General features: G+C 47.0%; 2 protein-coding genes across 5 annotated transcripts in view; one reads left to right on the forward strand and one right to left on the reverse strand.

Annotated features, from left to right (window-relative positions):
* The window catches only part of NHERF4 (NHERF family PDZ scaffold protein 4), a 33,024-nt gene extending 14,925 nt beyond the window's left edge, over positions 1-18,099 (forward strand). Inside the window, exons 7-11 of one of the 2 annotated variants that reach the window (XM_084803564.1) lie at positions 1,506-1,642; positions 6,699-6,903; positions 9,218-9,414; positions 10,262-10,465; positions 15,410-18,099. In XM_084803564.1, the coding sequence (XP_084659690.1) occupies positions 1,506-1,642; positions 6,699-6,903; positions 9,218-9,414; positions 10,262-10,465; positions 15,410-15,439 (773 nt within the window). In that variant the 3' untranslated portion in view covers positions 15,440-18,099. Of the gene's footprint in view, positions 1-1,505; positions 1,643-6,698; positions 6,904-9,217; positions 9,415-10,261; positions 10,987-15,409 lie in introns of those variants that run through there. The other variant, XM_084803563.1, reaches the window with a different exon arrangement.
* Positions 15,994-22,692, reverse strand: DRC12 (dynein regulatory complex subunit 12 homolog). 3 transcript variants are annotated; one of them, XM_084803568.1, is made up of 7 exons: positions 22,618-22,682; positions 22,311-22,387; positions 19,699-19,755; positions 18,821-18,940; positions 17,756-17,848; positions 16,795-16,925; positions 15,994-16,245 (listed from the first exon to the last, which is right to left on the reverse strand). In XM_084803568.1, the coding sequence occupies exons 2-7, from the start codon at positions 22,372-22,374 to the stop codon at positions 16,117-16,119; spliced, it is 594 nt and encodes a 197-aa protein (XP_084659694.1). In that variant the 5' UTR covers positions 22,375-22,387; positions 22,618-22,682; the 3' UTR covers positions 15,994-16,116. The 3 variants fall into 3 exon arrangements, with proteins under 3 accessions (XP_084659694.1, XP_084659692.1, XP_084659693.1); XM_084803566.1 differs by lacking the exon at positions 17,756-17,848 and having other exon boundaries at positions 22,618-22,692; XM_084803567.1 differs by lacking the exons at positions 19,699-19,755; positions 22,311-22,387; positions 22,618-22,682 and adding an exon at positions 19,100-19,201.
* Positions 22,693-23,003: the final 311 nt, after the last annotated feature.

Below are 23,003 nucleotides of genomic sequence, written 5' to 3' on the forward strand. Positions count from 1 at the left end.
AAACTTCCATTAACACCAATGGAAGTTCTTTTCTCTAAGCTTAATTGTCATTTGGGGTGTGAGTGAGGAGGGGTGTTCCATCATGTGGGAGGGTTAACCCTTCCCTCCGCCACTGCACTCCCCCATTAAATTCGCCCTGTGTGGCAATTAAGCTAAGAAAGACATTTTCCGTTGGCATCAATGGTCACTCAGGGCTCTGGAAAACAGATTCGGGGCCCAGGGAAACAGACTGGGTCCAGGCCTAGCAACGCCCCTGGTAGCAGAGAACGTCATCTCGGTGTGCCACCATCTGCCCTGATGGTTTGCATTATTCACCAGAAAAATAGCCTTCCATGCTAAATTGCCTGAGCTGGGGGCCATTTTCCTCCAGGAGTGGGGAAAGAGAGAAGCCAGGGAAGGGTCACCGTGATGGCTTTGTCTTCTGTTAAATTTAAATAAATCCCAATAAATAACCAACCATGAGGAAAGCCAGAATTTGGTGATCAGAATATACCATGCCTGTCAAGGATGTTTGCATGAGTTGGCTTATTTTTGCATAGTTTATTCTGCTTCCCGGATTCAATTTTGAAATGCATTTATTGCAAGGGATGGGACAATAGGGAGGGGAATGGAAGAATGAAGGGAGTGGAGTTATTGGTTTGAAAGGTAATAGCCCCCAGAGACAACTGTCAGACCCACTTCAAAGGGTGTATCTACACAACAGATAATCAGTTTTGTACCATATGAACAGCCATGGCTTCAACTCCAAGAATCCTAGGCAATGTAGTTTTTCAATGATCTTGTAAGTCCTCTGTTAGAGGTCTCTGTCCCCGGGGTTCCCTGGAGAGAGGGAAGGACTTTTAGGGCCGGTTCGCACATAATGACAGCCCATAGGCTAAACAACCCATGGGCTGTCATGCACGAGTGGGAGAGAGCGGACGCACCGCCTGCAGCATGCCTGCTACTTCCGCTGTTCCTCAGCAGTCCAGCACGGGCTCCTTCGTAGATTGCTGAGCGTGTCATCTGAACCTGGACCGCTGGGTTGTTTAGGGATTAAACAACCCAGTGGTTAACCCATGGCTTGTTTTAAGGGTTGTCTAACACACCCTGCCACCTGGGGTTCACACGACAAGCCACAGCAATCTGGGCGCCTGTGGGTGCTGTGCAAAAATGGCTCCTGCAGGCACCCGGGATGACACAACAGCCCCTGCAGATAAATTAAGCCACAGTGGGCTGCCATGACATGCGAACAGCCCTATGAGTGCCAGCTGATCCTCATAAGTTGGGTATTATGCTATGTACTGCTGCTCTTTGGGGTGGGATGGGGTATGTATGTACACACACACACACACACACACACACACGGATCAACACAGCTGCCTGCATTTTGGACTCTTCTCGAGGATGTGGCTATAGGGAGTGCCATGGTGAGTGCCTGTAGTTCAACATTTACCACTGCATTCTAGGTGGGTCCAAATCTTTGTGTCACAAGGCAGATGCGCCTGTTGTCCTGCTCTTTTTTCCAGGTGTGAAGGGCACATTCAGGCTCTATGTGGCAACGGATGGGCCAGCGCAGAAGGCAGGAGTGCCAGATGGTTCATGGCTTCTGGAGCTCAATGGCGTCAGCGTGGAGAGCTGGACGCCTGCCCGGCTGAACAAAAAGGTACTAGGGCTGCAACTCGCTTCAAGAAATGCCAACCGATTCATCATCAGGCTTTTAGTCGAGTGACTGAGTCATCCCCCGATTAAATTTGCATGAGAACAGAAACAGCTTTTCTACAGAAAAGCAATGTTTTAGAAAACAGGCATATTCTACTGCAGCCTTCCTCAACCTGGTGCCCTCCTGAAGTTTTGGACTACAATTCCCATCAGTCCCAGCCAGCAGGGCCAATGGTCAAGAATTCTGGGAGTTTTAATCCAAATCATCTGGAGGGCATCAGGTTGAGGAAGATTGCTTTACACTAAGGAGAGACTGTATGTCAGCTTTCTCCTACTTGGGGCCCTCCAGATGGGTTGGACTACAATCCCCAGCATCCCCGGACAGCCATGCTGGCTGGAGGATGCTGCGAGTTGTAGTCCAACCCATGTGGAGAGCCCCAGGTTGGGGAAGCCTGCTGTAGGGTGTTGTTGGAGCTGTGTGTGTTTTAGAGTTTTACCTCCCCTAAGGACATTAGAATCAGACTAAAGAGAATAGGGAAGACCCACAGATCAGTTAGATATGAGCTCACTAATATTCCTAATGAATATGCAGTGGAGGTGAAGAATAGATTTAAGGGACTAGATTTAGTAGATAGGGTCCCGGAAGAACTATGGACAAAAGTTCGCAACATTGTTCAGGAGGCGGCCAACAAAAAACACCCCAAAGAAAAAGAAAACCAAGAAGGCAAGATGGCTGTCTGCTGAGACACTGGAAGCAGCCCAAGAAAGAAGGAAAGCAAAAGGCAACAGTGATAGGGGGAGATATGCCCAATTAAATGCAAAATTCCAGGGGTTAGCCAGAAGAGATAAGGAATTATTTTTAAACAAGCAATGCGCGGAAGCGGAAGAAGATAATAGAATAGGAAGGACAAGAGACCTCTTCCAGAAAATTCGAAACATCGGAGGTAAATTCCAGGCAAAAATGGGTATGATCAAAAACAAAGATGGCAAGGACCTAACAGAAGCAGAAGAGATCAAGAAAAGGTGGCAAGAATATACGGAAGATCTGTATAGGAAGGATAATAATATCGGCGATAGATTTGACGGTGTGGTCAGTGAGCAAGAGCCAGACATCCTGAAGAGTGAGGTTGAATGGGCCACAAGAAGCATTGCTAATAACAAGGCAGCAGGAGATGACAGTATCCCAGCTGAACTGTTTAAAATCTTGCAAGATGATGCTGTCAAGGTAATGCATGCCATATGTCAGTAAATTTGGGAAACACAAGAATGGCCAACAGACTGGAAAAAATCAACTTATATCCCCATACCAAAAAAGGGAAGCACCAAAGAATGTTCAAACTATCGAACAGTGGCACTTATTTCACATGCCAGATGCTCAAGATCTTGCAAGGTAGACTCCAGCAATTCATTGAATGAGAATTGCCAGATGTACAAGCTGGGTTTAGAAAAGGCAGAGGAACTCGAGACCAAATTGCCAATATCCGCTGGATAATGGAGAAAGCCAGGGAGTTTCAGAAAAACATCTATTTCTGTTTTATTGACTATTCTAAAGCCTTTGACTGTGTGGATCATCACAAATTGTGGCAAGTTCTTGGTGGTATAGGGATACCAAGTCATCTTGTCTGCCTCCTGAGGAATCTGTATAACGACCAAGTAGCAACGGTAAGAACAGACCACGGAACAACGGACTGGTTTAAGATTGGGAAAGGAGTACGGCAGGGTTGTATACTCTCACCCTACCTATTCAACCTGTATGCAGAACACATCATGCGACGTGCTGGGCTTGATGAAGCCAAGGCTGGAGTTAAAATCGCTGGAAGAAACATTAACAATCTCCGATATGCAGATGATACCACTTTGATGGCTGAAAGCGAGGAGGAGCTGAGGAACCTTATGACAAAGGTGAAAGAAGAAAGTGCAAAAGCTGGGTTGCAGTTAACCCCCCAAAATTATGGCAACCAGCTTGATTGATAACTGGCAAATAGAGGGAGAAAACGTGGAGGCAGTGACAGACTTTGTCTTTCTAGGCGCAAAGTTTACTGCAGACGCTGACTGCAGCCAGGAAATCAGAAGACGTTTACTTCTTGGGAGGAGAGCTGTCAACGATGACAAATCTTGATAAAATAGTGAAGAGCAGAGACATCACACTGACAACAAAGGTCCACATAGTTAAAGCAATGGTATTCCCCGTAGTAACCTATGGCTGTGAGAGCTGGACCGTAAGGAAGGCTGAGCGAAGGAAGATAGATGCTTTTGAACTGTGGTGCTAGAGGAAAATTCTGAGAGTGCCTTGGACTGCAAGAAGATCAAACCAGTCCATACTCCAAGAAGTAAAGCCAGAGTGCTCACTTGAGGGAATGATATGAAAGGCAAAACTGAAGTACTTTGGCCACATAATGAGAAGACAGGATACCCTGGAAAAGATGCTGATGCTATGGGAAGTGGAAGGCAAAAGGAAGAGGGGTCAACCAAGGGCAAGATGGATGGATGATATTCTGGAGGTGACGGACACAACCTTGGGGGAGCTGGGGGGGGCGACAGCCGACAGGAAGCTCTGGCGTGGGCTGGTCCATGAAGTCACGAAGAGTCGACTGACTGAATAAACAACAACAAAGGACTTTAGAACATCCTAACAAAAGTTAACAGGTTGTTTAGCTCAGAGTCACTGAGAGCCTGTGTGGTGTAGTGGTTAGAGTGTTGGACTGGGACTTGGGAGATCTGGGTTCTAGTCCCCACTCGGCCATAAAGGTCACTGGGTGACTTTGGGCCAGTCATTGGCTCTTAGCCAAACCTACCTCACAGAGTTGTTATGAAGATAAAATGGAGAGGAGGAGGACCACATAAGCCGCCTTGGGTTCCTTGCAAGCGGATAAATGGTGGGATATAAATGGAATAATAATGATGATCAAAACTCTGATGGCCATCCAGAGGCAAATTCTCTCTCCCCTCCCCCCAACAAACACACTTTCCTCTGCAGATGACAATAACAAACAACATAATTCTTTTGCCTGCCTGATGGCTCCTGCTAAAATTCTGGTGTCTGAGACCATGAGGAGGGACTTAGCATCGGTGTGATTTCTAGACTGTGGATCAAATGCCCTTCAAGGGACTGTGGTCTAGTGATCCCAGCTGGTCGTGCTACCTTGGCCTGATTCTACCTCCCCAAATGGCTTGAAGGTGCCATTCCAAAATCATAAAAAGCTGGAGAAGGAACCTTAGGAGTCACCAAGTAAGTCACCACAGCCCAGCCTCAACTTCCCCAGGGGCACAATGACTATAATAATAGTAACTTGTTTTGCACAGACGGTACATGTTAATAATGGCTTTGCCAGTTGATTAACGGATTAAACAGGGGGTTGCATCTCCCACTATATCATTCTTACATCTACTGTCCATTCTGTTGCCCACAGTATCCTTTTAGCTGCCATCTGTGCCCTTTTCTGGAGAGCAATAGGCCTTTTAAGTAGTGTTCCCAGTGGTTGTCCAGGACATGTCAAGGAATTTCTCTTCCGAAACTTGCCTACTTTATTCCAACCATAGAATTTAGTGGGGGGTGGGGGTGGCAAGACTGTCATATACCCAGCACTTATCATGGTTCATAAAAGAGAATTCATGCGTCCTCTACATCCAGGGTCCGGCTCAGAAGGTTCCACTACTGTGAGTGACAATAGCTTTGTAGGTGAGGTGCTCAAGAAGACAATCAGGCCGCTTCTACACGAGGCATTTATCATGCGCTCGTGATTTGTCACTCATGGACGTTCGTGGGTCCTATACATGATGTCGTCCTCCTCCAGGACACCTTCTGCACTTTGTGACCTTTATCGCAGTGGTTTTCATGACGACAGAAGTCCGGCATTTTCCCTCCTTCCACTATGAACCATGGTAAATCTATGGTGTGTGGGTGAAATGGTTAGGGATAGTGGAGAAATCCGCCACGGACTCCAATGAGGCCAGATTCTTTAGAATCCGGCCCCCCAGAGTCCGTGGCAGAACGGACTACACCCCCCGCCACCCCCTGAAACCCCCCCAGGATGGACCCTACCTGGCTGTGGCGGCTGCTCCAGGTCATTGCCTCCATCCACTGCCGGGCTGCAAAACGAAATGGCGGCCGGTGTAGTGGCCGCCATTTGCGTCTCTGCCAGTGGCCGTGATAGGCTACGTATATATTTACATAGCCTATCACGGCAAAGAGCAGGGACGCAAATGGCTGCCACTGTGCCATTTGTGTCCCTGCATTAGCCGTAATAAGCTACGTATAAATTTACGTAGCCTATCACGGAAAGAATAGGGATGAAAATGGCGTAGCGGCCACCATTTGTGTCCCTGCTCTTTGCCGTGATAGGCTGCGTAAATATATACGTAGCCTATCACAGCCTAATGGAGGGACGCAAATGGCGGCCGCTACACCGGCCGCCATTTGCGGCTGCAGCAGCCCAGCAGCGGATGGCAGTCCAGCTGCAGATGGGCCCAGCCAGTGGCTCCGCAGACTTGCCGTGGAGTGGAGCCTGCCGGGCAGGATTCCGGGGGGAGGGACGGATCGCCTCCCCCCCCCCTCCGCAGACGCCGCCACCGGAACAAGGTAAGGGATTTGTACATCCCTAAAAATGGTGCTTTATTGCAGCAATACAACAGCACCATCTAGTGGCTGTATAATGAAACATATAGAACTCGCAGATAAAGGGGAAAAAAGGGGGGAAGGAAAGTGCATGTAAATGGCTAATCTTAATCCCGCAAAGACTCCGGAAGCAAGAGCCCTGGTAAAATTGCGGGAAAAGCCTCTGTGTGGAGAAGCCCTCAGAGTAGGTGGGCACTGTTCTGTATGCCTAGGGGAAGGGTGGCCAACACATGGGACGTCCCCTGCACACCATTTCCCTGCAGAATTGGGCTCGCACCAGCCCACCCCTAGGGCCTGTTACATGTGGCTTCTCCTCTCCCTCTTCAATTGCTCTGCAGAGTGTCAAAAAGGATGTCTGGTGACCTGGTGCTGGCTCTAAGATCACGGGCCCTGTGTTGTTCTTTTTTTCCACTCCCCCTGTTTTTGGGCCTGACTTGGATTCCAGCTCAAAAGCAGCAGCAACCCAATGGGACTGTTGGTGATCGATGCAGAGTCGGAGGAGTTTTACCGACAACGTGGCATGAAAGTCACAGCTGCCATGGCTGACGCCTCTCGGGTTCCTTTCAAAGTGCGGAAGCTCCAGATGGTGAGAGAGCCAGATGGCTACGGATTCTTGCTGAAGGAAGAGAAACGTGGCTCTGGAAAGAGGGGTAAGGCGCCCCATAAGAACAAGAGCCAGTGGTGTAGTGGTTTGAGTGTTGGACTGGGAGCTGGGAGATCTGGGTTCTAGTCCCCACTCGGTCATGGAAGCTCACTGAGTGACTTTGGGCCAGTCACAGACTCTCGTCCCAACCCATCTCACAGGGCTGGTGTTGTGAGGATAAAATGGAGAGGAGGAGGATAACGTATCCCGCCTTGGGTTCCTTGCAAAAGGAAAAAAGGCGGGATATAAATGCAATAAATAAATATTTTTTTAAAAATGAGAAGAGCCCTGCTGGATCAGACCAAAGGTCCATCTAGTCCAGCATTCTGTTCACACAGGGGCCAACCAGCTGTCAACCAGGAACCCACAAGCAGGACATGAGTGCAACAGCACCCTCCTGCCCATGTTCCCCAGCAACTGATATACATAGGCTCACTGCCTCTGGTATTGCAGGTACCACACTGCATCATGACTAGTAACCATTGATAGCCTGAACTGCCATCACTTTGTCCAGCCGCCTTTTAAAGTCATCCAAACTGCTGGCCATCACTACGTCTTGTGGTAGGAAATTCCATAGTTTAACTATGTGCTGTGTGAAGAAGACCCCACAGGAGACACTTGTAAAAGACCCAAACTACACGTGATGTGTAGCTCTGTTATAGGGTTCCCTTAAAATATGAAACAGGGGACTTTGAGAACAAGTGGAGGTCTGATGCGGGGAGAAGCTGCTCAACCTTTTCCCCTTCAGTCCACGCAGAATTCCCCCATCTCCCAGGTGCTTTTCTCCTTGAGGAGAAAAAAGTTATGAGGACCAAGTATCTTTTCCCCTGCAGTTGGGAGGAATGATTTACAGCAGGGGTGCAGAACTTCTTTCAGCCTGAGGGCCGTATTTCATTTCGGAGAAGCTTTTGGGAGCTGCATTCCAGTGCTGAGCGGGGCTGAAATATTAACCTATTTTAGCTTAACTTTTTTACTACCACTAACTAAGCCTTAGGAGAGGCATTTCAACCTTTTAAAATGGGAGGATCCCAAAAGGTTGGTAAGCCATCCAAACAACTGGCAGTCTGGGGAGAGGAGGTGGGACGTGGGGAAAGAGGTCCTACATCCCTGATTTAGAGTATACAAATAGTGGGAGGGGGGAAAGCATCCCCTCTCCCCAGTCTGAAAGGCAGTGGCTTCAGAAGCCCACGTTCTGCCTGCAGCCTGAGCAGCTCTCCCACTGTGGGCTGGGCAGCTCACCATAAGCATCAAGTTGTCATGAAACATACTGTACTCGCAGTACAGTACGAGTACTGCCACCGTACTGCCACTTAACCTCACAGATACCTTTGGCTGCTTCGCTTTTAAAGAAAGCCAGAGCCATTGGGGGAAAACACGCATGGAATTTCATGTATTGGGTAGGCTGGCCCAAAGTCTGAACAGCTGACAGCAGCCACATCGAGAACAAGGCAGGGCCTGGGAGAGAATATCAGAATTCAGGCCCAGAGCAAAGCCTGAACTCAGGGCCTGGGAGTTGTCAGCGACCGCCACCCATCCCGGGAAACTGCAGGGATAGCAGCCAGGCCCAAGTGGAACCTCTTGACACTAACAGGTCAGAATGGGAGGGTCAAGCAACGCTCTCTGGCCCTTATAAACCCTTCCAGGTCAGGTGCGCATATTGGCTTGAGAATGCTGGTGACTCTGTTCTTGTTTCTGCATACCGTTGCCATTTTGGCTTTCTAGCCTTTCAGGACTGACCCACCCACAATGCCTCACCTACCCCCTGGTTCTATCTACATATGGGGTAGGCCACTTGTGGCCCTCGAGATGTTTTGGCCTACAACTCCCAGCAGTCCTTGCCTGCATAGCCAATGGTGTTGGATGATGGGTGTTGAAGGCCAAAATATCTGGAAAGCTGTGAGGTGCCCACCCCTGATCTAAATTGGAGGAAGGGGCTAGTGCTAGGCTGCAATTACTGGATGGTTCACACAAGAGTCTACTCTACCGATCCCTTCACTCAATTAAGCGATAATCATTAAAGGGGAGGAGTAGGCAGTCCTACTCTGGAGATGTTTCTTCATGTGAACAGGACCAGAGTGTGGCCTTGTCCTTCTCTACCTCTTCCCAAATATTTTCTTTCCCTGCACAAAAAAGCAGAGAAAAGACCTTGTTCTCTAGTTAGGAGAATGGAGGAGACCCCTGCATCTTCTCCTCCGACAGCTTGCTGGCAACGTAAAGGCACCCAGGCACACAAAATATGCATGAGCCTGTAAGATGCAGCGGTCTGGAATCGTCTCGTGCAAATGCAGCCTTCGTCGTCTAACTCATCTGTGACTTTGCAGGGCAGTTTTTGAGGGAGGTGGATGCTGGGATGACAGCTGAGAAGGCTGGGATGAGAGTCGGCGACCGCCTCCTGGCCGTAAATGGTGAGAGCACCGAAGATCTTGACCACCAGGAGGTGGTATTGAAGATCCGAGCAGATAGCCTTCGGGTGACGCTGTTGGTCATTGATGCAGAAGGCAGCAAGTTCTACGATTTGGTAATATGTTCCAGCTTGAGAACTGGGGAGCCCTATGGGGCATGGGTGGTGGGATCCTATATAAAAAGGTTACCCCTCCCCCCCTGCCAGCTTCTGCCATAAAAACCACATAGTTGTAGACTGGGGCAGAGATGCCGCCACACTTGGGAACTGGCAGACATGCCCTGAGGTGGGATTGTCATGTGCTTCTTTGGGCATATATGCACTCCAGACAAACTGGTTTAACGGTACTCCAAGGAGCTGCAGATCAGGGGGTGGGAAAGAGGGATGATAGAGAATGTTCAGCACTTCTGTTAAACTACAATCCCCAGGATACATAAACTGGTATAAAACAGATTGAAATGTGTAGTGTAGATATGGATGCTTCAGATAGTCTTTCTTGGGTACCTTATGGATGAGAGGTTTAATTGGTATCCTTCCATGATTCTATAAAAAGGGGTAGTGGTTAAGACGCTGAACTGCAGACCGGAAGGTCGGCAGGACAGCAGTTCGAGACCCGAGTGCTGCGTGACGGAGTGAGCTCCCGTCTTCAGTCCCAGCTTCTGCCAACCTAGCAGTTTGAAAGCAAGAAATTGCAAGTAGATAAATAGGTACTGCTTCAGTGGGAAAGGTAACAGCGTTCCATGCACCACGGTGTTCAGTCATGCCAGCCACATGACCACGGAAGCGTCTTCGGACAGCGCTGGCTCTTCGGCTTAGAAATGGAGATGAGCACCACACCCTAGAGTTGGACATGACTGGTTGGGGACACCTTTACCTTTTTTAAAATAATGATGTATTGGAAGGGTTCTGTTAGATTGCTGACAATGCCCCAGACTTGCTGTTTTAGGTCTTTTGCTTTCCCCAGGTTGGATTATCGCCTCTCCTTTTCTACGATGACCAAGAGCCTCCGTCAAGCTTGCACATCACCCGTGCCTCTTCTCCCAGCATGCTTCAGGAAAACAGCAGCCCCATCTTGACACCCTGCATCTGTCACCTCAGTACAGACCCCTGTGAGAATGGACTGCCACCACACCAGCTTGATGCTAGTTCATGGGCCTTTGCAAAAGAGGTAAATTATACATACTACTTCAGTAGCTGCAGGGACCGTGTGCAATTGCCTACAGTTCTCTCTGTTGCTTTCAGCATCTAATTCAAGCTCTTTGGCCTTTACATTTGAGGTTCTTTGAAGCCCAGTCTTCACAAACAATGGATTGCATGGTAATAATGTTTCTGGACTGTACCACCTCACGTGAGGGTTCACATGACTGAATGCTTCCTCATTAAAAAAGTAAATACCAATAATCACAAGTATGCACCTCACGCAGTCTGGGAATAATGTGTTTGGCCACAGCATGAAGAACTTTATCAGGAGGGCTTTAAACTGAATCCTACAGGGAAGGGAGACATAAAGTTGGGGGTAACAATGGACGAAGGCTCATGCACCGCAACGGAGAGAACAGCTCTAATAGGGCCCAATAATAGTCTTCACAAACATGTTGGAAGAAAGCCAGACCATGAAGCACATGGTCTTCGATGTCTGTATACTAATGCCCAGAGTATGGGAAATAAACAGAATTAACTTGAACTCTTAATACAGGAGGGAAATTATGACTTGATAGGTATAACTGATATTTGGTGGGATGACTCTCATAACTGGAATACAGCAAGTGAAGGATATAACTTGTTCAAAAAGAACAGGAGAAACAGAAAGGGAGGTGGGTTTGCACTCTATGTGAAAAATACATATCTCTGCACAGAAATACAGGAGGAGGAGCTTGGTAGCCCCATTGAAAGCATCTGGATCAAAATAAATGGAGCAAAGAATACAAGGAACATGCTGGTTGGAGTCTACTACCGGCCACACAATCAAGGAGAAGACGAGGATGAAACTTTTGAAAAACAAACAGCCAATGTTTCAAGGAAGCATGATGCAGTAGTAATGGGGGACTTCAATTTCCCCGATATTCGTTGGGAGACAAATTCTGCAAAACATGGTCCCCCCAGGAAATTCCTGACTTGTGTGGCGGATAACTTCCTCCTACAGAAAGTAGAGGAAGGAACTAGAGGATTGGCTATCCTTGACTTGATCCTAACCAACAGAGGTGACTTGGTGGGTAAAGCAGCAGTTACAGGAACTCTGGGGGAAAGCGACCATGTTATACTTGAGTTCTTGGTTCTAAGGGAAGCAAAAGCTGAGTGTAGCCAAACCCATACCCTGGATTTTTAGGAAAGCTGATTTTAATAAACTCAGAACAATGATCAGTAAGGTCCCATGGCAGTTACGCTAACGAGAAAGGAGTCCAAGATGGGTGGGAGTTTTTTAAAAAGGAAATTCTCAAGGCACAATTACAAACAATTCCAACAGGAAGAAAAGATGGAAGACAACAGAAGAAGCCAATGTGGCTTCACAAAAAGCTTAGAGATGACCTGAAAACAAAAAAAATACACATATAGGAAGTGGAAGGAAGGCCAAGCAACAAAGGAAGAGTACAGGCAGGTAGCACAGAATTGCAGGGATGGCATCAGGAAGGCTAAAGCTGAGAACGAGCTGAGGTTAGCAAGGGATGCTAAAAGCAACAAAAAGGCTTTCTTCAGCTATGTGCATAGTAAAAGACAGAGGAAAGAAATGGTGGTTCAGCTACTAAATAAGGATGGCAAAATGATAACAGATGACAAAGAAAAGGCAGAAGTGCTCAATTCCTACTTTGGCTCAGTCTTCTCCCAAAAGAGGGTCTATGACCCCCCTGGCAAAGGCGAAGTACAGGCTGAAGGAGCAGGATTGCAGCTTGAGATCGATAGGCGTATGGTCAAGGAACACCTAATTACTTTGAATGAGTTCAAATCTCCAGGGCCAGATGAACTGCACCCTAGAATAATAAAGGAACTGGCAGAAGAACTCTCGGAACCACTGTCTATTATCTTTGAGAAATCATGGAGGACTGGTGAAGTGCCAGATGACTGGAGGAGGGCTAATGTTGTCCCTATCTTCAAAAAGAGTAAAAAGGAGGAACCTGGGAACTACAGACCAGTCCGTCTGACATCAGTCCCTGGGAAAATTCTGGAGCAGATGATAAAGCAATCCATCTGGAAGCACCTTGAAAACAATGCAGCGATGACTCGAAGCCAACATGGATTTGTCAAGAACAAATCCCGGCAGATGAATCTAATTTTTTAATCAAGTAACCTCCCTTACGGACTGCGGGAATGCTGTGGGCATAATATACCTCGACTTCAGCAAAGCTTTCGATAAAGTGCCCCATGATATCCTGATGAGCAAACTAGCTCAAAGTGGGCTAGATGAAACAATGATCAGGTGGATCCACAGTTGGCTACAGAATTGGACTCCAAGAGTACTTATCAATGGGATCTTCTCCAACTGGGGAGAGGTAACGAGTGGGGTACCCCAGTGCTCAGTCCTGGGCCCAGTGCTCTTCAACATTTTTTATTAATGACTTGGATGAGGAGGTGCAGGGAATGCTCATCAGATCTGCAGATGACAGAAAATTGGGCGGGATAGCTAATACTTTGGAAGACAGAAACAAAATTCAAAGTGATCTGGATAGACTGGAGTGCTGGGCAGAAAACAACAGAATGACATTTAATAGGGATAAATGCCAAGTTTTGCACCTAGGAAAAAGAAGCCAAATGCACAGTTACAAGATGGGGGATACATGGCACAACAACACTACAAGCAAGAAGGATCTTGAAATTGTTGTAGATCACAAGCTGAATATGAGCCAACAATGTGATGTGGCTGCAAAAAAGGCAAATACTATTTTGGGCTGCATTAATAGAAGCATAGCTTCCAAATCCCGGGAAGTACTAGTCCCCCTCTATTCAGCACTGGTTAGGCCTCATCTGGAGTACTGTGTCCAGTTCTGGGCGCCGCATTTTAAGCAGGATGCAGACAAGCTGGAGAGCGTTCAGAGGAGGGCAACAAAGATGATCAGGGGACTGGAAACAAAGCCCTATGAAGAGAGACTGAACTGGGCATGTTTAGCCTTGAGAAGAGAAGACTGAGGGGAGATAGGATAGCGCTCTTCAAGTCCTTGAAAGGTTGTCACAGAGAGGAAGGCTAGGATCTCTTCTCAATCATCCCAGAATGCAAGTCACAGAATCATGGGCTCCAGTGACAGGAAGCCAGATTCCGGCTGAACATCAGGAGAAACTTCCTGACTGTGAGAGCAATATGACAATGGAACCAATGACCTAGGGAGGTAGTGGGCTCTCCCACACTGGAGGCATTCAAGATGAGGCTGGACAGCCATCTGTCAGGGATGCTCTGACTTGGATTCCTGCATTGAGCAGGGGGTTGGACTTGATGGTCTTGTAGGCCTCTTCCAACCTTATTATTCCATTATTCTATGATTTTATGTCACCAAGAGGCAGGCTAAAGCCCCATTCTCTCTAATATCTAGTTTTCTATATGTGGGGGAGGCATTTAATAATGTGACCCCCTCCCCTATCTCCAGTTTGAAGTGGTACAGATATATACACAAGGCAGCTCTGGAGTTTAGGACTGCCAGCATTAGATATGGAACACTTATTCCTTCTGAAAGCAAACTGAAGTGGCTAGTGCGAACAAAAATACAGTCAAAATAGGGGCAATCAAGAATCAAGAAAGAAGTACCTGCCTAACTGGGGGGAACTACAAGATTTGCAAAGTTCAACCTTGATTTTAAGGGGCAGCCCCACTAAAAACAGTCTCATGAGGATCAAGCATGCAGAGTAGCCATGGAAAGTTTTCCAATGGCGGCAGGGGGCACTGGAACACCCTGCTTGAGTTCCTTACAGCTTAGCTTATCATATCCTAGAGGAGGGCTTGGCTGGCTAACAGGAACCCTGAAGAGGAGCACGTCTGCTAGGAGGAAAGGAGGATATAGTGCAACATTTTTTGCAGATCCTTCTTATACAAATGCCAGGGCTTGCCATGAATTCATGACAAGCCATGCCATTTTTACAAGTAGGAAAAATGATACATTCTGTTCCGGAATAACAATGATCCCAACCAATCAGTTATCCTGGTCTTTATCTCAAGACCAAAGATATTTCCCATCCTCCATGTCAACACTGGGTTATTTGTCCAGATGGGGATCATAGCAGGTTTCTGTGAGCTCCAGGTGCAGTGTTGACGTGGGGTCCTCCCGTACCGCATCACATCTTCAAAGTAGGATTGTTCAAATTTTAACTTCCCTCTCCAGCACACGTCACAAGAGGGTGGAACTCTCCTGGAGATGCTGGAGAGAGACGTTCCAAAGTCAAAGAGCCAGAAGCAGCATCTCCTGTATGGTTTGGGGGGAGCTGAAAGGGGGAGACAGGGTGACCTGCACACATTACTTAGGAGTAAATCAGACTGTGTTCATTGGGGCTTACTCCCTATTAGCTGTGCTTAGGATTGCAGCCTGTGGTCCACAGGATAAAAGCAGAGGAAGAAAGTTCCAAAGAGAGGATGGAGGATATGAAGGAAGCATTTGTGTGGGGGGAAGCTGCCACCAGATAGCTCTGCTTGTTCCTCTGAAAGAGTGCAGGGATTGCAAAGGGGGTGGGGGGAGAGACTGGCAGAGATTAATAATGCTGCTTGACCCATGATCCCTCAGGTTTACAAAAAGGTGCGTATTCTGCCATGCTCTTGCAAAGATCCTGCTCATTTTGACGAAGCTTGCAAAAGAGACCTTCCCCCTTACTGCTGCATGGCTTGCTCAGATTTTCCTGTCTCACTGAAAAGCTGCTGGCAGTGGGGGAGGCTCTGCCTTGCTTCATGGGAGACTAGCCTCTGCTCCAGCTCTGACAAATGTATGGAGACAGCCTAAGTCAATCTTGCAGTAACCCTACAAAGGGAAGTTGGCCAGCCTGAAAACAAAATAAGCTCTTCCACTTTCCAAACACTTCTGTGTTTGCTCACCTGGAGGAACCTATTACCCACCATGGGAGAGTGATTATTTTTATACCTATCCTAAACATTTCCTCCAGATCATAGTCATGACTCGAGCTATCTTCTCTTTGTTTCACACAGGGGCAAGATGGTCTGAGCCAGGCATTCTAGAAGCTGCCTGGTCATCATCGCAATGAGTGCAGCCTAATTCCAGCTCTGCATTTGTGGTGGACGTGGGCACTTTTGCACAGATACCAATGTTGTAACTTGATCCCTGCCCCCACAGCCTGATTTTTCCTGTGTCACACAGCTGCTTCATTGATCAATCCATCTCCGCACTCTGAAAATGCTTTCTGCAGATCCTTGGAACCAGGCCATAGATTCAAGGCAGGTTATGATCAGAGGTAGAATCCATGAGACTTCTCCGAAACCCATGAGAATCAACAGGAGATTATCCTCTTGACCGCTTTGGGGCGTGACTCCAAAAGCTAAGAGGCAGGAAGTCTTGCAACTCAAGAATGACCTTCTGTCCTCACATTGGGTTTGGCATTAGTGGGAAGAGGAACTAAGCTGCATTAAATAGAAATTAACCTCTGTTTTGAAATGCTGCCATTGCTAAGAAGAGAGAGGAACAAAGACTCTCTGTTCTAAAACCTCTTCCCCCTTGAGTTGAGATGCAGTAAAGAGGAGATTTGGCTAATAACAGAAAAGCACTCTGCACACACTCAGGGACACACACTTTATTACTCCACAAGTTCTAGGGCTAATCCCAGGCTCAGTATAAGCCACAGCAATAAACTGTTTTGAGGATGAGTAGGACATAGTGGTACCCTCTTCTGAACACCCCTTCAGATCTCCAGTGGGTTGAGTCCAAACTCCTTTAGTCGGTTCTTATACTCCAGGTGGATGGATGTAGCTTCCTTCTCCCAGCTGAAGTTGGCGGTTTGCAGCTTGGAGAGCACACAGTCCAGACTACCCTAAGGAAAAGAGAAGTAACAGGCAGTGTGAGGGGTGTGCACGTGAGGTCAAGGGTTGATGGCCATGTTGAAGGATCTGCCAGATCTGTGGCTGCATTCCAAGAACGCTAAGAGAATTGATCAGCAACTGTGAGACAGCTGTAAGAATGTAACTTAAGAACCCGCTGCCTTAGAATGCCTGTTTCTAGGGCCATTTATTGGATTAATAACATTAGAAAATTATGGAAGCAAGCTTTGGAGGTGCATGGAACATTTCTTCAGGCATGGGTGTTAAAAGCAAATTTTTTAATTCTTTGTTTTAATGGTCAATCTATTTCAACAGATGGTACCAGCTAGGTGAAACAGGGGGGCAAAGAGGTCTGACAGTCTGCACATTTCGGAGCCAGCCATGAGCCACAAAAGTATGTACAGCACCTAGCACATCCTAGGGCTAAACAATTGTGGGAATAATAGTATCCTTTCCCTAAGCATTTGATAATGATTCATGAACTGCCCTCCACTGCACCTCACTTGGAGGGCTTGTGATCTAGGCACTATCGCCCAACTCACATGCAGGATTTTTTCATATTCTGTCTCCATCTCATCAAGCTTGCGCTGCATCTCAGCAACGGCCTTGTCCTTTTCCTCCAGCATCTTTGCCTTGTCTGCCTGGCTGTGCTGCACATCCTCCTGGCAGGCAGCTGCTCATCAGAAGTGGGGGGCAGGGAGAAAGAAGAAGTGAAGATGTGTGGGATGGAAAGCTGGGCAGGAAAGGTGGTTGCAGGTCCTAGACATCTCAGAAGGAAGGAGGGCTAAGAAGCTAAAGACAAAGTGGGTTGGGGAAGGAGACCACTGCCCCACAGGGCTTGTGAACATAGAATCATAGGGTTGGAAGGGGCCTACAAGACCATCGAGTCCAACCCCCTGCTCAATGCAGGAAGCGTGATTCCCAAGCGGTCTCCCATCCAAGTACTAACCAGGACTGACCCTGCTTAGCTTCCGAGATCAGGCACATCCAGCCCTTTGCTCACCCACTGCTTTTAAATGTGGCAGAGTTCCAGTGTGGACTGGACCTTGGTTTCCACAGAGGAAGATCATATTCTGGTGGGTTTACACTCTAATTTCATATGTAGTAAGAATATATCTGTAGCTGGAATATATCATCTTAATTTATCAGATTGAATGCTGCAGCTTTAACATGTTTAACTGGAATACACAAACCAATTTACCGTTTCTGGTCTGGAGAGTTAGGATTAATCCTCCCCCCACACTCCCCAAAACAGGCTCTCAGCCAGCAAACATTCAACAAGCAAGTGGAATACTTTTATTCATATTAATAATTTTACTGGAGATTTGTATATTAATAAAAAAGATACTGATTGGAATACGTTTATGCAAATATGCCCGATTTGCAGATTCCAATTGCCCTCCACCCCCTTAAAAAAAGCACTTTCTTAAATGGAAGATCAGTGATGGCTAAAAATGGTTATCAGTGTGATCATTGGTAAAGTTGAGCATGTGTATCCAGTACCAAGTTGTTCCTGCAAGTTCTTCCTCTCCGCTTCTAACCGCTGCACCCTATTATCGGTCTGGTGCTGAAGCTTCTGGTACTGGCGGATCATCTCTGGAATACAAGGTGGAATAAGGAGATGGAGAGGAGGAAGTGACACCCTCATCCACCATTCCTGCCCTAGACTAAGAGGGCAGGAATTATTTTTATAGAGTTATTGTTTTAAGAGTTATTTTTATAGTTGGGCCAGTGGGGGGAAACAATGAAGGGGTGGGAAAGAAGGGTCACCATGGAGTTTTGTGTGCAGAATGATTGACAGTGCACACTGTCAGCTGCAGAGATAAACTTTGCCGTGGTCTAACTTTACAAAGCCTCTTGTCTATGTGTATCATTAAGAAAGAAACTTGCAACATTATAAAGATCAATTGGTTTATTGCATCATGAACTGCCACAGGCAAAAGCCTATGACATCAAATGCATGAAGTAGACAGGGAAAGTGGTGGATACGTGTACATGTATGTGAGAGTTACAGTGGGGGATAAACCAGTTCACTGAGCCAAGAATTAAAGAGGGCAGCGATGCAAAAAATGCATGCCAATAGCTGGGGTATGAAAAATGCATTATAATCCCTGTGCTAATAAGAAACACCCCCTATTATCTGTGAATGCAGCATTAGGGGATTTACTAGAATTACAAATAGGTGCCTCAGATTTCCCTTAAAAAGGTAATGCTGAAGATTTGAAATCCTGCACCCATTTACCTGGGAGTAACCCCACTGAAAACAATGGGACTTACTTCTGAGTGGTAGTCATGTATAGGATTGCACCGCGAGTCTATTTTCTCTGTACCAACTACCAATAGGATGAGAGAGGAGAGAAGCATTGGTTTCCCGGTTTTGGAGGGCGTCTCTAAATGTTTCAGTGCCCAAGGCAGAAAATCCAGATAACTCCCCACAAGAGGAATTAGTTAACTGACCCTTTAATGGTGCCTCAAATCTGCTGCTTAGTAGCGTCACTTAATAGCAGGGATTGGTCTCACCCTCCAGCCAGGGACTGGGCACGGCCCCAACTGTAGACACAAACTCACCTTCGTAAATATCTTTTTTGTCCCCTCGAGCCTCCTCCAGTTCTTTCTCTAGAGCTGCCAGTCTCTGCTTAAACCCTTCACTGTCCGCCATTGCCTGCCTGGCCATATCCCTCCGGAGAACTGCCGGCCAGAAAGACACACTCAGCAGACACTGCTGCATATCCAGCTGGGGCGTTACCTATTTCCTCACCATCTCCCCAGTCCCTTGGTACAAATGATTATTTCTACATCAGAGAGTGTATGATGCAGAAGAGCCAAACGGTATATCTTTTACTGTACCAGCTTTTGTCCACATGGAAGCATGCAGACTTTCAGGTTATGCAGAGCTCTTCATAAGATGGAATGGAAAAAGGAATCCTCGCCTCTTGAGGGGGGATAGGATAGCACTTTTCACATACCTACAGGGTTGTCACACAGAAGAGCGTTGCAACCTATTTCCTATCATTGAAGAATTAACAGGCTTAAGTTATAGGAAGGCAGATTTCAACTGAATATCAGGAAAAACGTGCTAACGGTCAGAGCAGTCAGACTTGGGAGGTGATGGACTCTCCGTCGCTGGAGCTTTTCAAGCAGAGACTGGACAGACTTCTGTCAAGGATGCTTGAAATTGGGTTCCTGCACTGAGCAGGGGTTGGACATAGGAAGCTGCCTTATATCAAGACAAACCATTGGTCCATCTCACCCAGTATTGTCAACACTGACTGGCCATGGCTCTCCAGAGTTTCAGGCAGGATTCTTTCCTAGCTCTACTTGGAGTTGCAACTGGGAACTGAGCCTGGAACCTTCTTCATACAAAGCAGCACTGAGCGATAGCCCCTCCCAACTAAGTACCAGTATTAGTACCAACAGTAAAAACTATCGGGAAAAACTTTACTCACCAAGGTGCTGCTTAAGAGTGTCAACCTCCAGCGTTGTCTTTTTGTATTTTTCCTCATCTGCAGGGATATTTGCGGGCGGGGGGGGAGTTAAGGGCATAAGAGAGTTTAAGGAGCTTGCCTGGGTACCAATCTCTACTAATACTGATTCACCCCTTGAACATAACAGTGATGTGGGTTTTCCGGAAAATTCTGAATTGGAAAAATTCCCAAAGCAAATTAGGTTAATTTGCTTAGGAACATTTTCAGTTAGCACTGGAAATTGTTCTGATGCCCTAGAGCAGGGGTGGGCAACTTGTGACCCTCCAGCTGTTTTGGCCTAAAACTCCCATCAGCTCATTGGGTTATTCTGGCTAGAGCTGACAGGAGCTGTAGGGCAAAACATCTGGAGGGCTACAAGTTGCCTAAGCCTGACCTAGACATATCTAATTTAGCATGTTCATTTTATGTGTATTTAGTAAACAAAGCTAAAAAATGTACCTCATGCACCACAAATATTTGATCTGAAATATTTGAGGAAAACATTAAAGCAGATGTAATGTGATTTAAATGCTATATTATGGAGAAATGTTTATTGGCATACTTAGGGCACCATCCTATCGACTGCGCCCTTGGTGATCAGAAGCCCCCGAACTCAGAAGTGTCCAATCATCCAGTGCAGGGTGTGAGGAGCGGCAGAGGCGATTTTCTCCTCCCCATCCTCCCACCCTGCAGATTTTACTAGATGGGCTTTTTAACCAGTCTAGCAAGGGTACTTCAGAAGGGGAGGGAAGGAGGCTAAAAGAAGGTCAGGATAACTTGTATCCTAGCCTGTCAGGTCTCCTCCCCTCCCCACCCACCAGAACCCCCCTTTTCCTCCTTCTCTGACGTTGCTTGCCGGACCTCGAGGGGCAACCAGCGTGGCTCCTTCCATGCCAGCTGCAAGGGGGCCAGGAAGGAAGGTCGGGTCTCGGACTCCCCCTTCTGAGGTCAGAGCGCTGAACAGTCCTATGGTCCCTGGGACGCTCGCCCAAGGACCATAGGATAACTCTCCTACATTTACATTTAACCCCCCCCCCCCCGAAAGGTACTGAAAACTGCTGACACACAAATTTATTGTAGCAACCCAATGAAATGTGCATGATATGCTGACATCTATTTCAACAGAGTTCAACTCTCTTCCACTGAGGTTACTGGGGTACCTTCAGTTTCACTGTCACTATTAGTTGCATTTCACTCAGACATATACGTATTTCAATGTCATATCTACGCTAGGGATAATCACCTGAAAAACATGTAATTACAACTTTGAAATGGCCAAGCGTGCCTAATATTGCACTTACAATTGGCATACATTCATTTTTACTTAAGAAACGGAAATTTTTCTGCGAGAATAGAAAGCACTGGAAAATTCTCTGCCTCGCATCACTGGACCATACACACCAGGGTCAAATTCCAATCTAGGAAAGGTCTCAAGAGCTGCATTCCAGGGGTAGGAGGGGCCAAAAATATGAGGTCTACTTCAAGGTAAGTCCCAGTGCCACTCAGAAAAGCACGCCCCCCCCCCCATATAGGAGTCACTCATTCAGGCGATGTATGTCTACACTGAAAAACCAAATACTCAGGAAAGCACAGAACATCCTATGCATATCTACTCAGAAGTAAGCCCCATTGCACTTTCAGGTAGCACCCAAAAAACTAAGCCAAAAATAAGTTAAACCCACTCCCCCCATCCAAAAAGCAAAGAGAAAATATGAAATGCAATTCCATCCAGAAGTATGACAGTCGCTCCTACTGTTACCTAGGGAGGCAGTGGGCTCTCCCACACTGGAGGTGTTCAAGATGAGGCTAGACAGCCATCTGCCACAGATGCTCTAGCTTGGATTCCTGCATTGAGCAGGGGTTGGACTCGATGGCGTTGTAGGCCCCTTCCAACCCTACTGTTCTGTGATTCTATGTTCCTGCTCTCCTCACCCCTTTTCAATTATTCTTTCATTGATTCATTGAACTTTGAACATTTACCACGTTTTAATTGTCCCTGCGCGGAAGCAGCAGCCAAAGATTTCATGCATGACCGAGCAGGACACTCTGCCGCTGCATTGGCAGTCCAGAGATTAACAAAGAGCCCCAATGCAAGTCCAGAAAGAAATGAGAGCCACAGAAAAGATCAAAGTGCTTCGGAAAGGTGAGTCCCTTCCTGGAAAGCCACACAAGATAAGGACAAGTTGGAATGTGTTGGAAAACGGAGAGCTTTGGCTATTGAGCGGCATAGAAATGCAATAAATGAATAAATAAAATAAAACTACAGATTGTGTTCCAGTAATCAAGAAACAAAGGAGAAAACAAGCAAAAGATAAGAAAAAGCAGACCCAAAAGCTGACAGGCAAGTTGCCATGACTGGGTTAGACAGATCCGTGGGCTGGATTGGCAAGCACGGTGGGCCATCTTAGACCTGCGGGTCAGTTGTTCCTCATTCTTGATGTATACAATTCAGGGGTGGAATGGATTACCAGACGTTATTAGCACCTCTGAATGAGAGAGTGCACATAAATAAGACCTAGGAGAGAGATGCACGGAACATAGAAACAGGAATCTGCAAATGTTGGAAGCCCCTGTCTTGCTGCATAAAGCCTTACCTGGCACAGGCTTTTTCTTCTGCTTCCCTGCTCTCTTCTCTTTTCCTTTCTTTGTGGGGGCCATCGCTGTATGTTCCCTGTAGCCAGTAAACAGGAAAAGAAGAAAAACACAAGTATTTTGGTGTTCTAGCTCCTGCTGATTTTCAACAAGCACTGGCCTGTTGCCTGCATCTTCAGCTGGTACTGATGAAGAGACCAGGGGGCAGTTTTATACACAAGTCATAAATCGCCGGTGGGCTTCTCTTGTGCTATTTATATGAATGCGTGAAGACTGCCGGTGCGGAAGAGCAAGCAAGAGAAAAAGTACCTGGAAGCGGAGCGCTTCAAGTCTTCGCAAGTTGCTGCAAGTTGCACAGTACGAGAAATCACACTATCTTTCTGTGAGTGTCATTCCAAGCAGCCAATGAGCAAGGAGAGGGAAGAGACGCCTGGATTTTTGCAAGCCTATCCCAGCTGGTGCTCCTCATGTTGCCAGGCAACAGTCTGTTTGCTGCCATGGCAACCAACGAGGCTTCGCAGAAACCAGCTCCAGAAAAGGTCTGCAAAGCTGCATCCAACTGTCCTGTAAAAAAAGACAGGATTTTCAGACCCATGGAAAAGGGGGGGGGGTTTTTCAAATAAACACAGAATTCTCCAGTTCACAGAGGTGCACACAGAGAATGAAACTTCTCCATGAAACATTTGGCTTAACTT

The sequence above is a fragment of the Heloderma suspectum genome, chromosome 6, assembly GCF_057233095.1.
Source record: "Heloderma suspectum isolate Gila_16-S chromosome 6, 16-S_ref, whole genome shotgun sequence".
NCBI classification, from domain to species: Eukaryota; Metazoa; Chordata; class Lepidosauria; order Squamata; family Helodermatidae; genus Heloderma; species Heloderma suspectum.

Coding starts and splice junctions, on each gene's coding strand:
- DRC12 (XM_084803568.1), bottom strand. CDS start 22,374: ATGGCCCCCACAAAGAAAGGAAAAGAGAAGAGAGCAGGGAAGCAGAAG. Junction 18,941..19,698: donor CACTCTTAAGCAGCACCTTG/GTGAGTAAAGTT, acceptor TCTGGCCGGCAG/TTCTCCGGAGGGATATGGCC. Junction 17,849..18,820: donor CAAAAAAGATATTTACGAAG/GTGAGTTTGTGT, acceptor CTTGTATTCCAG/AGATGATCCGCCAGTACCAG.